This window comes from Amblyomma mixtum, chromosome 5 (genome assembly GCF_055824585.1).
Source record: "Amblyomma mixtum isolate Tamu chromosome 5, ASM5582458v1, whole genome shotgun sequence".
Taxonomy (NCBI): Eukaryota; Metazoa; Arthropoda; class Arachnida; order Ixodida; family Ixodidae; genus Amblyomma; species Amblyomma mixtum.
The window spans coordinates 47,754,145-47,768,099 of record NC_143016.1 but is presented as its reverse complement, the minus strand read 5'-3'; the positions used below and the strand labels follow the sequence as shown (position 1 = coordinate 47,768,099).

Genomic DNA, 13,955 nt, shown 5'->3' with positions numbered 1-13,955 from the left:
CAGTACCCAGGTGTTGCTGTGACTAGCCAGGCGGTGATATTCAAACTTGCGGACTCACGACCTACACGCGTTTAGCCAAAACGGCTGTCACTTCACGGACATGTGCAAACCTTTTTCAGACATAATTAGGCACAATACAGATGACGAACATGGCGAGTAGACTGGAAGCAAGCGCTGCCTGGTGCAGACTTTTGTGTAGATGTACCGCATAACCTTTCAGAGTCCCGACGTTCAGCGGCACCCCCGTGGAGAAGTAAGGTTACACGTGGGATGATGGCGATGCGAGCTTTCAGCGGTCACGCAGATTTCTGCATACCAATGGTGCGTAGTTCCGCCAAAAAAAGGGCACTTCCGTCACTGTAACTTAGAGCTCCAAGCTGTTGCATTCATGCAAGCACATACAACGCTCAGTGTGAAGGGTAGGAATTTAATTAAGCAGACACACATCATTCATAACGTACAAGTGCATTTTATTATTCTATAAACTCAAACAAACTTGCTACAAGTGGACCAAACTGAAAGGCACACAGAGGACAAATTGAAGTTGGCTTATATTGACAGATTACCAGGCTCTAATAATAAAGAATGCCACTCTCACTGAAAACAGAGCTCACATAAGCAATGTCAGAAAATGAAACACAGGTGTTGTCACCACTGCCCACTTTGGCAAGCAAACTGCAATGACACCAAGACAGTTTTTCGTGAGAGGATTCCTTCCGGACAATCGCAGAGACCTCTGCAGTTCTTGACAACATGAGTTTGAATCAATGGCGTGGGAAAAAAAAATTTAAATTTTCAGATACAGTTATCTGAGCAATAAATGCATCTTTTGTAGAAAAGCCAAAGGACAGATTTTTATTGAGAACGAAAATCGAATGGAACTGCCCTCAGTGTTCCTCTGAGGAAAGCATTCAACCCAATCATAACTTAAATTTTTCAGTGTGTATACAGTGGCTAGCATGGATCGTCGTCAGCTAGTTACGAATTGGTTCTGCCAGATACATGTCAGACACATATCAACACTAGTGTGCATCTCAAAACAACATCCTTCTCAGCCGTATGATAGAAGATAGAGATTTCGCATGCAAACACTCACCTGACGTGCTATGGAAACTAGAAGCTCCGACAGCTGGCCAAAACTAACAATTGCACATTTCTAAAAGCACTCTTGAATAAAAAAAAGATACTTCTAGTCAGTAAAAGAAAGCAGTAAAATGATACCTGACTTGCCTAAACAACAGAAATAAAACGTAAAATGGGCAGTGCTTGTGAAAACTGTCACTACCATTTTAAAAATGATAGGGTGATATTGCTGCGCTCACTGTGCACAAGCACACCATTTCCTCTATCTGTGCTTCACTGCTGGTACCTGCTCTAACACTGGCTTACTCTGTTGGTGCAGCACACAGATGAACCAGAACAGCAACATCAAAGAACTAGATAAACTAGATAGATCGCTAGATAAACTCGCAATGTTGCCATGGGACGACCAAGACAAACTTTGCAGTAGCTGATTCAAGTCAGCCCTTGATCACCTCTCCTCCACGCTCCTCCCAGTCACAGAAGCTGCCTCTGTAGAACCGGGCTCTGTATGTGTCGCAAAAAAAACAGATGCATAAAAATCTGAACAAGCACAATCTCCAAAAGAAAAAAAAGGCAGGTTGATTAATGATTACAAAATCCAGAAGCAAAGGTAGAAATCCAGTGCATTCAGATGGAGCAGGCTGCAACTGCAAGCCATATGGCACAGCCAGAAATTCTGACTGCTAAACAATGTACAGGTGTTTAATGTGTTCAAATCTGCGACTGCTTCCATTTTTTTTTTACTTTAGCACAAATGGTTTTGAAACCCCCTCTCTGGATTCTCAGCATGAAAGCCAGCATCGCCTTGATGCTGCACAATATCAATTTTTCTAAATACCTTCAATGATGGCACTCACAGCAGTATATCAAGAAAAGAGGTTTTGCCCCAATATGAGCTAGTTACTGACTGAAAATTACCTTGGCAAAAAAACTGATGATGATGATGGTTAATTTTTGTGACGCAAGGGCATCTGAGGCCAAAGAAAGCCATGGCACAAGGTTTTTTTGTTCTACTCGACAAAGACCCATTTCCCAAGCATTTCACCATAAAGAAGCCGAGCATCAGACCAGGTGAAAGCTTGTACCCGTTGTATCATCGTTGGGTACCCGGCGGCACTGGGGATTGAACCCCGCACCTGCCACTTGAGAGGTGAATGCTCAAATGACTATGCCACCACTGCAGCAAAAAACTGCAAGGCCTCAGACAGCAATTGGTTACACTGTATACATAAACACCAAGAGAGCAGACAGGTCACTTCCTGAGAACTTCAAATGCTCTGTAGCTCTTTATAAAGCATAAAATATATGCCACAGAGGATGAAATTGCATAAGTTTCTTGGTGCAGGCAAAGCTGTAGAGTGCACTTGACACAGCTCCATACCAGCACAAAAATGTTTACACGGAGAATGAAGGCAGCTCTTACACTGCCATATTTGAATATTTGGAAAAACAAAGGAAACTCCAGATCAATGCTCGGCACAAAAACTCGCATTTAAATGAGAGATCTTTACAACCAAATTTGTCCAAACATATACTAAGTTCACGAGTACCTTAGCAATCATGTCCTTATTGGCTGCTTAACAAAACTGCAACCTTTGCATATAAAATATGCAAAAACTCAAGTGGCTTACGCATGGTATCCCTTGGCATGAGCTGTCTGCATGGCACTTGTGGCCCGCACACCTTTTCGACACGAGAAAATAACATTGGGATCATCTGGAGATGGCTTCTCTCGACCATACTTTTCCTTAAACTTCTCTGGTGACATTTCCAGCGCAACACCAACATCGTTTACTGTGAACAGTGAAAAGACAAAAAAATTCATATGTGAATAGCAAGCCAATCAAGGTAGTCAAATATAATTTGCTCACTAGTTTAAAGAAGCAGAAGACCAACCGCAAAATTAAACAAGCCTACTGAGAGTGCAAGTCAATGCAACTGCAAAATGATGACAAGTACGGTAAGCTTTCTTAGACAAAGCCAAATGAGAAAAAAATCCTTTTAACAGCTTTTACACAAGTATGACACTATCCCTACAACAGAGAAAGTGAGACTGTCTCTGCAACACTAGACACTCCGCAATGGCCCAGACATCATACATTACAGCTAGGTTAATAATTTTGTATGCATGCAGTTATAATTAGAATTAGATCTGTAGTTATGCTTGCTATGAGAGCCCAAACAAAACTTTCCCGGTGCATATAGCAGGAACAAGCTTGCCTTACAACTATGAAAAAGTTTCTAGCAGTGAAGAGAGGCATTGCAAGGCATTTAAGCAAGAACAGGCAACTTACCCGCATTCATATCACATTACTATGACTTCAAAATAAACTGATACACTAAGCATATAGGCATAGCATATCATGCAAAAAGCAGCAAGTTTTAGTTTTTAACAAGCCGGGAAAGCTAACAACAAGACTTTAACCATTAAAGATACATAAAATTCTCCACTGAAAATTTGTAGCTCATCAAATTAAGTGTGCAATTAATACAATATCTGCAAAGATATCATTATCATACAAGGTACCACCAATATTCTACAATTGCAAGTTGTTTCTCTCATGCTTGAAAAACAGCTTTTAAATTTTGAATCAGTGCCAGCCAGGTCTGTCCAAAACTCTAGAGCCTCCTAGCTAAATTTAGACCAGCTCCATTAGAAACAATTGCTGACTAATTAGTATATATTACATAATTATTTATGACGCTCCATTACCTCAGAAACATTGCAATAATTTCGTCCTTTTAAGAAAAAAAAAAATGCCTCTCATTTTTCTCTTCAACTTGTTCTGTTAAGGTGAAAGTCACTTTACAACCAAGATGCCACAAATCAATGCGCTAGCAATTTTCGTGCACTAAAGATGATGAACTTAGATGTACACAGGAACGAAAAAGACCAGAGGTACAATTTACAACCTGAAATGAATTACACCACTCACGAGGGATGTTCACAGCGCCTGGTATGCGCCCATCATTCACAAGTTCCTTGGGTTCTCTCACATCAACAAAGAAAGCTTTCCCCTTCTGAAGCAGATCCTTCACCTCTTCGTAGTCACAACCTGTACAAGACATTGGTGTTAAAGAATAAATCTTCCCTTTTTTATGCATTTCCCAACAAAACATCTTTTAACAAGCTTTCTCCCTTAAAGGAGTGTAGACATCTAGTTTTGGTGGAATGTTTTCTTCTCTACAATGGTGCGGAAGACAATAATAAGCATGAATCACAATGTGGCATTCGCCTATGACCGCTAAATTATTTATAATCAAATTTTTCTGTCATGCTGTTTCGGTTTCAACAGCCGAACGATAGCTGCGACATCAAAGAGTGGTTTTATGTCACGTGAGGCATAGAAAAGCCCCAATATAATCACTGCTTCATCGTTCTAATTCACTACACTGCTAAAGCCAGTCTTCCTCAAGAGCGGGAATGACAATGAATGTAGAAGCAACGATTATATTGCAGTTTTTCATGCATCACGTGATTATAAATTATTTAGCGATCGTAGGAGAATAACACATGGTAATCCATGTGTAATAATGTCATACACATCATTACAAAGAATAAAAAACACACACCCAAAAGTTAGGTGTCTATACTCAAGAGTGTGTCTAATTTCTACAAAAGCAACAAGAAAAAGCCTACTAGGATGGTGAGCATTAAAGCAATTCAAAATAAATAAACAAGCATCCCCCTTTTGTTTCAACAACACTACCACTCAGTCATTTATTATATCCTCGACTGCTTACTGCAATGCGCAGAATTTATCATAAGCATAAAATTACTGATAGCGTAGACTGCTTTTGTTACATGCAGCAGCCTCAAGAACTGAGAGCCTGCAAATTGTCATGCACAGATTACTAGTGGCATTGCATGACAGATATCAATATGTGCCACTGCAAGCAACGATACTAACCTTACACTAAAGAAAAGTCCTATATTATTTAAAAACATATAAAACGCATGTGCAACAGTACTGCCATTTTTACTATCACGCATTCATCTTGCGTTTATCGTGATCTGTTTTAACAGCCTGCCATCATCAAATGTCCGTACTTGTTGCACTCTTTATAAAAGCACCTAGCAGATCAGGCAACGCAAAAATATGAATATTACGTTTTGCAAAACGTACAACCACTGTGACAGTCCACAACACAGCAACAGGCTGCATAATGTCACAATAGGTAATAGAAAATAGCAGGAAGCTTTCACTCCATCTAGATATTTGCTTCAAATATTTGACATCCTTGCAGTGGCGAAATCCTAGGTATTTTGAGAAGAATATAATGAAGCAACTATTGAACCGTTAGTTCATTTTAGTGCTCTGATGCAACAGTCTGGATTCGAGCAGTAATGAAGTATGTTAAGAGGCAATTCATGTTGATTTTCTTTCATGTTTGTACCAAAACAACACAAGAAAAGAGAATTTTCATGGTGCCAGCTGTATCTGTAGCTAACAACCGGTCTTGTAGCGGTAAGAAAAAGTGCAAAGTTACATCTGTGGCTAGAACTTGCTAATGCATAACCCTCAACTATAAAATTACCATCAGCCTATGAGTTGTTGCAGGTTTTGCAGCATGAAAATATGCAATCTGAGGATGTGAAAAAGATAACCAGAAATCTTGCACAGAACCAAAAGTGCAGGGGCACAAAAATCTGCTGAGGTATACAGTACTCACTGTACTTATCAATTCACAATTGAAGATGGCAAAAAATTACTTTAACTAAATGACTTCAATAAAAAATTTGCATTATCACATGCACGTTTCTTTTAATTAAACAGCTCAGAAAAATTACTTTAGGCAGTTCAGCCCAGTAACGAGTTGAGAAAAGGCTTTACCTCCATCAGCCATTGTGGAAGGCCGCTCCTCAGGCTCTTGTGGTAAAGTGGCTCAGACGGAAATGCTATGCCTCTATATACCACAGCCCTTCTCAACTCCTCCTCTACAATGTTACTTCCATCAATAATTGCTTTGCAAACAAATCTGCAGTGAGCTGCTGGCCAAAGTTAGCCTGCCTAATGACCCGGCATAATACACACTCCCATTAGTACGCAAACACCGCCCCTTTAAGGGCTCTAATGATGCAAAACGTCCTGCTAGCCAATGTATAATGGTTCCACTCTTCAGTGATGAGAAAACAAATTAAGTGCTCTAAAAACTCACTCAGGTTCTCCAATGAAGCAACATCTTCATTGTGGCCTGTGCTATAGGCTGACCAAAGAAAAAGAGTGTTATTACAATAAACTTTCTACAAAAAACACGGCTAATATGGCATAGAATGAACACTGCATATGCAAGTTGTGTCTCTAGTTTAAACACTCACTATTAAAATACCTGCTTTCAGTTTAACTGATGAATTTTATGCACCAAAGTAACATTGCGGGCTACACAACATTGCGGGCTCCGGATTAATTTCAACTACCCAATTTTCTCTGATGCACAATGAAATCTCAGTGCTCAAGCACTTTATCACTACACCTTTGTCAAAATGCACCTTTAGGACCAAGATCAAAGCTGCGACCTCGAACTCAGCAGCAGAATGGCATAGCCACTAAGCCACTGCAGCAGGCCTTCAAGTGAGAGTTATCCGTGTTATGCCCAGTGTATCACATACAATGCAGTCTTTACAAGTGCCAACAGTTTTCATTTATGCTTATAGAAGGATATCAAATTCCTACTATATAATGCATAAACCGCATTTCCCAATGTATATTTGAAAGCAAAGTCCAAGAGACAGCTCTCAGTGATGCAAAAGGCAGGTAGAAAGATCACTTACTGCAAAAGCTAATCCTACTACTGGCAGAACAACCTAAACCTTCAATAGCCCTACTGCAACATCAGAAGGTGCTGGAAATGCTGAATTCCGATATTGACCAATTGGAAACGTCTCAGAATATGTAGTTTGGTAGTGTTATCATTCCCATATGTTCTGATATTTGACTCATTTCGTCATTTAAATAACGGAGTAATCCTAATTTTTTTCAATAGAACTAAATTTTTCACAACTCTGCAGAACACAGGCCAGTAGGAATGAAATGCAGGAAGTTCAAAACTTTTCTTCCACATTCTCATTTCTCATGCACTGGAAGGGCAAACCTTAAAAAACTAAAGGGATGTGAATAATGACTGTATATATGTGTATCTCATTTGAGGTTACTCAAAAGTCTTAGACACAGAAACTGTCAGTCAACCTGAAGACCAGTTAATTATAACGCAGCATCCAGTGATTATTCGCTAGTTCTGTTGCAGACAATCAATATTTCAGGATGATTCAGCTTCTCCGATTACTGCTGCTGTGCTACGCATAAATCTCAAAGCACATTAGACCAATGCAGAGCATTTGTGTAGTATGCCCAGACTTTCTCCACAAGCCAATTAACAACCCTCACTATAAAAGCACTTCAAGGCTTCAAAAGTATAGATGTATGCGCTCTTAATGCTGGCTGCCTTTATTAGCCCAGCAATTTCGAATATGTTCGCACCAACTGATTGTCTTAATGCATCTGTCAAGGCAATACAAATCATGCATAAACCGCAATGGCAATTGTAAAACAGCATAACATCTTGGCAACAGACAAACTAACAAACCAGCTATTCAATTTTAGCGAGAAATCAGCTGAAAATCATAAACACGCAGAGACCGATAAGTGAACCGCAGTGAGAGTAAATGTGAATATGATGTCTATCAGAAAAAAAATGACTTCCATTATACAAATGCAGCATAGATTCCAAGGCTGCAAAGGATTTTAATCTGTGTGCTTGTGTACTAAATGAATTTATATGAGTGACTATTACCGTACAGTATGAACAATTTTGCAGTTTTCACAGTATGCTAGTACTCAGACAAAATATCCTTCACTGTTTTCTTTAATGAAAGCTAAGCAAGTAGAGAAATATTTGACATAGCACAGACAAGTATTGGTCAGTAGCATACAGTGGTCACATTTTCTCACTGAAAGTGTTATGCCGCGGTCACACGGGCATGGCTGGACTCCTTTCAACTCTCTTCAACAGTTGCTAGCGAAAGGAGATTGATCGCCTCCCTCGAAGGGTGAAGGGAGCACTCTCGTTTCCAATGTGTTTCACTTTCAAGTAAATAACCATTTTCATCAATAATTATATCTTTACTGGCAATTATATTGGCTTTTATCACATAAAACAAGCATTACAGCTCAGTTAGTGTTTAATTCTAGCGATTGCATTATGTTCTCAAACTAGGTGCCCGACGGCATGCCTCAGCTTGTTTTTTTAATAATGATACGTCTAGATAATTGCATTTTGTGAGAAAAAAAAAAGTATCAAAAATATTTCAGGTGTTTTGAACGTTATTCTTTTATGTGTGAATGAACAGTGCTTAATGGGTCCCTAGTGGACTGATATATCAGTACTCAAGCACTTTTGCACTATACCTTCGTCAAAATGCATCTTTTATAACCGTCAGTTCTACCTCAAAGCAGCTAGCTGCTTTATCAGGTAGAACTCTTCTGCACTCCTTTAGGTCAAGAAAGTTTAAGGAAGTTCCGAATCAGCCATGTGACAAAGGTATTAGACTTTACCACAGACCTTTCGTCATTTGAAGTGATGTATAGAGCTGTCCAGCATTGTTGAATAACATCCTCTTCGTAATGCCTGTTTTCAGATTTTTCCTCAAACATGTGCTGCTTATTGATCTTGAACAGAGTCTGATGCATGCTGAAAATAACATTTTAGCAAAACACACAACATCAGTGCGAGTACTGATTGTTCCTAACAAGCATAAAAGGAAATCATGAGAACATGCATTGTGCATTGCAACAGTTCTCCCATTCCTAAGATGCCTAAATATTCAGCTTAAGCTTTTGCGTTAGCCTGTTCAGTTTAATAAAGCTAATATTATTGTGTATACATGTGCCTGCGATAGCATAAGACTGGTAAAGCCAAATGAATACACATTCACACAAGTATGGTGTCAAAAGGCAAGTACTGGTCTACTCGACATACAAATGACTACAGTATGCTCGGTTTCAAGGGAAAATTTTATGAAAAAATAAAGAGCACTGTCAACTAGTTCGGTGGCAACTGTTGACGTTGCACATGCTACGCACGGACAGTTCCATGCAACTTTCAGCATGTTATCATGTGCAGCGAAACAACGAGAAGAAAGGGCCAAAGGAACCAGACTGCCAACAAAGGATGCTACAGGGTCTTTTAAACCATCAGCCCTATTTGCACGTACGGAGATGTCTACACAGACATACTATATATGGCTACTGACAATTATAGACTGGTTTGGTTTATTGGTGTTTAATGTCCCAAAGCGACTCAGGCTATGAGGGACGCCGTAGTGAAGGGCTCCAGAATTTTCGACCACTTGGGGTTCTTTTAACGTGCACTGACATCGCACAGTACACGGGCCTCTAGAATTTCTCCTCCACCGAAATTCGACTGCTGTGGCCGGATCGAACCCGCGTCTTTCGGGCCAGCAGCAGAGTGCTGTAACCACTGAGCCACCGCAGCGGGGTGACAGCTATAGACTGTTGCAACGATTAACGAGCACCGTAATATGCTTCTCTCGGTTCAACTGCTCGCTTATTTACACCAGAATACCAGAATTTGGCACAGAGATGGCATACGACAGTCTTGCTTTCTGAATACCAAGTTTGGATGATGTACTTTCCTGATTTGATCAGAATTAATAGTCAATCCGCATTGTATACGTAGTATTGACAACCCATAACAAGCAGCTTTTGTACAGTGCGGGTTTCGTGTCGCAACAGTTTGTACAGCCCTTTCAGTTTTATTGCACTCACGAGCATGAGGATTATGTTCCTGAATTCCACTAATGGAAATGACAGATACAAGGCCTCCAGTTTTAACAGCATTTCATGGGTCAAAATCAGGTTGTTGCATTTCACAAGAGTATGCTGCCCACACAGTTTATTTTTTATAAAATGCTGTTTTTTATGCACTGAAGCAGCAATGAAGCAAGAGCAAAGAACATTACCTTGCTCCTGCTGGTAGAAAAGACTTTTGAGAATAGGTTCATATGTTCGGAGTTTCTGTGGAGTTCGAATGGCCAGTGTGCACTGCAGCCGGCACAGTGCCATAACCTACAGTGGCAACAAACGGAAAAGAAAAAAGAAAGGAATTGTACATAAGCGATTGACTACAACACGTACTACACGATATCGCATGCACACACGAAAAAGGTGTGTCAAGGCTTCCCGCCATCCTCCAGCACATAAAAGGTCTGTTCGATTCAGAACTGGTTCTCTGCACCAATTCTGAAAAAGTTCCGTTGGTGCCGACGCGGTGCAATTCCAGTTTCTTGGTGCCGGTGCAGCGCGTCAGCAGCGCCACAAATCACTGGTGCGGAGATTTTCAATCGAGCGCGTGCACTCACGGGCCTTTTCGTCTGCTATCCGATTCTCGTGCAGGAGTGATCACGGTCCGTTGTGGTGTGTTGTGTTGCGGTGCGTCGCGTCTGTTTTTCGTGCCTCGTGTAGTCATGGACGACGAAATCGGCGAATCCATTTTTATGGAATTTTTGGAGTCGTCAGACAGCGAAGATGAGGAAGCCGACGTGGTGCTTTCTTTTGCAGCAACACAGTTAGTTCGGAAAGACCGCAACAGAATTTCCAACTACTACGAAAACGTAGTAGCTAGGTATTTCAATTCAAGAGGCTGTTCAGGCTGTCGCGAGAAACGGGAAAAACTTCCTCTAGTTGCCTATTGATGTTAACAAACAAAACGTCGGCTGCGCGCGTCGTCTGCTTACGCCGTCAAACACGTGCACCACTATCCTGCACCTCCGTCTCTGAGGGTGCCGCGGTTCTTTGCACCGAAGCGGCACCACGACTGCACCAAAATCAATCGCGGACGGTGGTGCAGAGGGCGCTGTGAATCGAGCGCTTTGGTGCAGCGCACCGTGAACCGGTTCCGGCGGTGCAGAGAACCACGGCTGAATCGAATGCAGCTAAAGGTGACTAGTTGGTGCACCACAACCTCCCCATTGGCCAATATGTGGTCCAGTCCTATTTAGTCAGCTAATGAGCACGGGAAATTATGTGGTGTGCGTGCTCACTCAAAATGTGACGCAGCTCCAAGAAAATTTTAACTGCTAAAGAAAATAAATAATGCAGGCGGGAAACTTGGCTATCACCGAGAATGAACATCAACTAATATTCTTTCCTCGTGGCTGTTGCTTAAATATCTGTTCTTCCGTTTGCCAAAAACAAAAACGCGATCCCCACCCGTAAATTACACTGTTAAAACACCGAAGTGTCTACTTCGACTCGACAGAAACGAAAGCAGCATTGGCAGCATCCAGCATATCTGCGGGCCATCGGACCGAAGACTGGCTGCCGACCAACCAAAATAATAAAATTCTCCCGCAACACCTAAATACTTTAAGACGTAAAACCACGTGCGTAAAAACTTAACCGGAACGTCGTATCTCTCTGTACCTAGTCTTGCCGCTAACTCGGTGAGGAAGTGACAGGCTACTGATTGAAAAGTAAAGGTTCCAGGTTGAAAGTTGTCACTAACGGAAGTTCGCTCTATTACACAGAAGTAAGTATAACCGTTTTCTGCCTACCACGACGTGCGGAGGCTTCTTCTATTTTCTGTTTCTCGCAAACAGCTGAGAGCAGTGTGCAGTGTTGCTAGTACACTGTAGTGTTGCTGCGTTTATAGCCCTGATTCGTTTTCTCTCGCCCGTACCGGCGTATTTAGCGCTTCAAATTTAAAAAATGCAAGCAACAAACACATTCAACAAATAAAAGGTAAACATGTAAACTTGTATTTCCAAATTAACTTCCGCATTTCCCGCCAATTTTCTCTTCGATAGATGAGATCAACATGTGTGCTGTACCAGCGCAGCGTGTAAGCGCCAGCAACAAAGTCTAAAAACCATGCAGAACGCATATGTTGCGACGGCATGGCGACGGCATCAAAATGAAACCAAGAGAAACCGCGCACGTCAACTCACCGTTACACCGCCCATATTTCTAGAATTCTGTGCATCCAGCCTGGTAAAAGTTTAGCAGTTTAGCCTGGTTTAGCATTCAAGCACGACTGCGGTTCAGCCGTGGTTCAGCCGCGAAATGCTTGGCGAAATGCATGTGCGTGATGTGCGAATACGAGCGTGCGGCGAAGCTTGAAGCATGTATCAACAGTCGTCATGACAACGCTGTTCGCGGCTAACTTTAGTTCTCCGGTGTGTTGAATGGTTCTGGAGCGCAGCGTCCGTTCAAGGGCCCGCTGATAGCTGCAGTAGGTTTTCTTGAGAGAATCTTGAGTGACAGGTTTTCTTCGAATCGATATCCGCGAAGACCTTGAGCGTTCGACCTGCTCGGTACACTCTGCAAGCTGCTTGGCCAAGATCGAGGTCGCTTAATAGACCACTACGTGAGTATAGCGTGACTATGTGTCTGCGCGCATAGAGCTATTATACCTGTGCGTGAAGACTCGTTCTCGTTTTCCTGGTTCCTATGCACGTGCGAAAAAAGTCCGTTGATATACGTTACGATGGCTATTCGAGCTGCGAGGCTCTTCCGGCCATTCCGGTTTTCAGTTGGCGAATCGCGCGCTCGGTCTCAACAGGAAAACGATGTAGAAAAAGACGACGACTGCGCGTTTCTAGCGCATTCGTTACGTCGTTAGGGCCTAAAGCGTGCGAAAGAGCAAGGTCGACATGCGGTGCGCCGCTGCAGTGTTCTTCTTTTGTGCTGTTTTTGTTTTCTTTGGGCCAACTGATGGCACGCAACGCTTAATTAAGAGGCCGCACAGAGTTCCGAGGTCTAAGCACTCAGGTGAGGCTGTTTCAGGAGCAGTAATACTTTTGTCAATTCTGCTGCGCAGAACATCTAGGTCCACTAGAAGCATTCGTGTAACGGGGAGTCGGGTGAAGGAATTGATTTGTCACCTCTCAACAATTATTCGTGAGTTGAAACAGAATGGCAGTGATATAGGCTTTATGCTAATGCTGTGTTCTTCTGTTGGTCTTCGAATAGCCGAATTTTAATTGTGCATAAAGTTTGCTTGTTAATTTCATTGTGCTATCATTTGCCTCTTTCCTTTTCTTTTGACGGGTATGTGTGAAAGTTGCTTTGAAAGCTGTCAAATTTTTTTTTTTAGGACCCAAGATGACTGAAGTAAAGGCAAAGTTTCCGGAAGTGACCTTTAAACAAGTCAAGGATGTTTTAAAGGACAAGGACAAAGGGGTTGTGGTCGATGTTCGTGAGAAAAGAGAGCTTCGTGAAGATGGCAGTATTCCAGGCGCTATCAACATTCCCTGCAAGTGAACATTTTCCTTTCTCCTAATTGGTTTTCAATGTGAGGTGTGAGTTTTACCTGCCTGATGTTTTGTATCAGTCATGTGTATTAACTGTTTCATATTCTTGCTTAATAATCTCTAATCCCAATTGCAATGCTGGCACATCATTTGTTATAGATTGCAATCTCATTTCTTTTGAACATTGCTATTGCAAAGGTATTCCACTGGCAGGAAATATTACACATTCCACCATTTTATTGAGTATCGACATCACTATTTAGGGTTTTGAAGCAAGTGTTTTACTTCTTTAAAACTATTTTAAAGCAAATGTTTGGGTATAAGCTTAATGGATTGTGTGTAAGGTCACATAACCATGTTGACAAATATGTTTTTGCTCAGCAGTAGGGAAATTTACTATTGGAGGTCGTTTTGAAAACTGCAGGATTGAATTCAGCATAGTATGAGCTGCTAGCAGTGGGAACGTTTTTTATTCAGGAGATGACATAAGTGACAATCCAGTATACCTAACTTTTTAGTTCCACCCTCACCGTATTTGACTTTCGTGCCCCATGCCAGTACTCGCTTATGCTTAGGTACCATAAAAAAAAAATGATTAATT

The 13,955-nt window shown here is 41.5% G+C and overlaps 2 protein-coding genes across 8 annotated transcripts in view; one reads left to right on the top strand and one right to left on the bottom strand.

The window, feature by feature from the left end:
- Nucleotides 1–453: 453 nt before the first annotated feature.
- On the bottom strand, nt 454–12,645 carry LOC149342017 (rhodanese domain-containing protein CG4456-like). Of its 6 annotated transcripts, none has more exons than XM_089544323.1 (7): nt 12,515–12,645; nt 10,064–10,169; nt 8,644–8,772; nt 6,244–6,291; nt 4,020–4,139; nt 2,715–2,877; nt 454–1,587 (listed from the first exon to the last, which is right to left on the bottom strand). In XM_089544323.1, the coding sequence occupies exons 2-7, from the start codon at nt 10,164–10,166 to the stop codon at nt 1,521–1,523; spliced, it is 630 nt and encodes a 209-aa protein (XP_089400449.1). In that variant the 5' UTR covers nt 10,167–10,169; nt 12,515–12,645; the 3' UTR covers nt 454–1,520. The 6 variants fall into 6 exon arrangements, with proteins under 6 accessions (XP_089400449.1, XP_089400446.1, XP_089400447.1 ...); XM_089544320.1 differs by lacking the exon at nt 12,515–12,645 and adding an exon at nt 12,050–12,223; XM_089544321.1 differs by lacking the exon at nt 12,515–12,645 and adding an exon at nt 11,657–11,786.
- LOC149342016 (rhodanese domain-containing protein CG4456-like) overlaps nt 12,584–13,955 on the top strand; it is a 15,563-nt gene continuing 14,191 nt past the window's right edge. The window contains exons 1-2 of one of the 2 annotated variants that reach the window (XM_089544328.1): nt 12,584–12,872; nt 13,198–13,356. In XM_089544328.1, coding sequence (XP_089400454.1) covers nt 12,755–12,872; nt 13,198–13,356 — 277 coding nt within the window. In that variant the 5' untranslated portion in view covers nt 12,584–12,754. The remainder of the gene's footprint in view (nt 12,873–13,197; nt 13,357–13,955) is intronic. The other variant, XM_089544327.1, reaches the window with a different exon arrangement.

Bases quoted from the DNA above. Each gene is read 5' to 3' on its own strand.
- LOC149342017 (XM_089544320.1), bottom strand. The intron at 6,292-8,643 runs GTCTGTGGTAAA...TTCTTTGGTCAG, and splicing joins ATCACTTCAAATGACGAAAG to CCTATAGCACAGGCCACAAT. The intron at 1,588-2,714 runs GTAAGCCACTTG...CGACACATACAG, and splicing joins CATGCCAAGGGATACCATGC to AGCCCGGTTCTACAGAGGCA.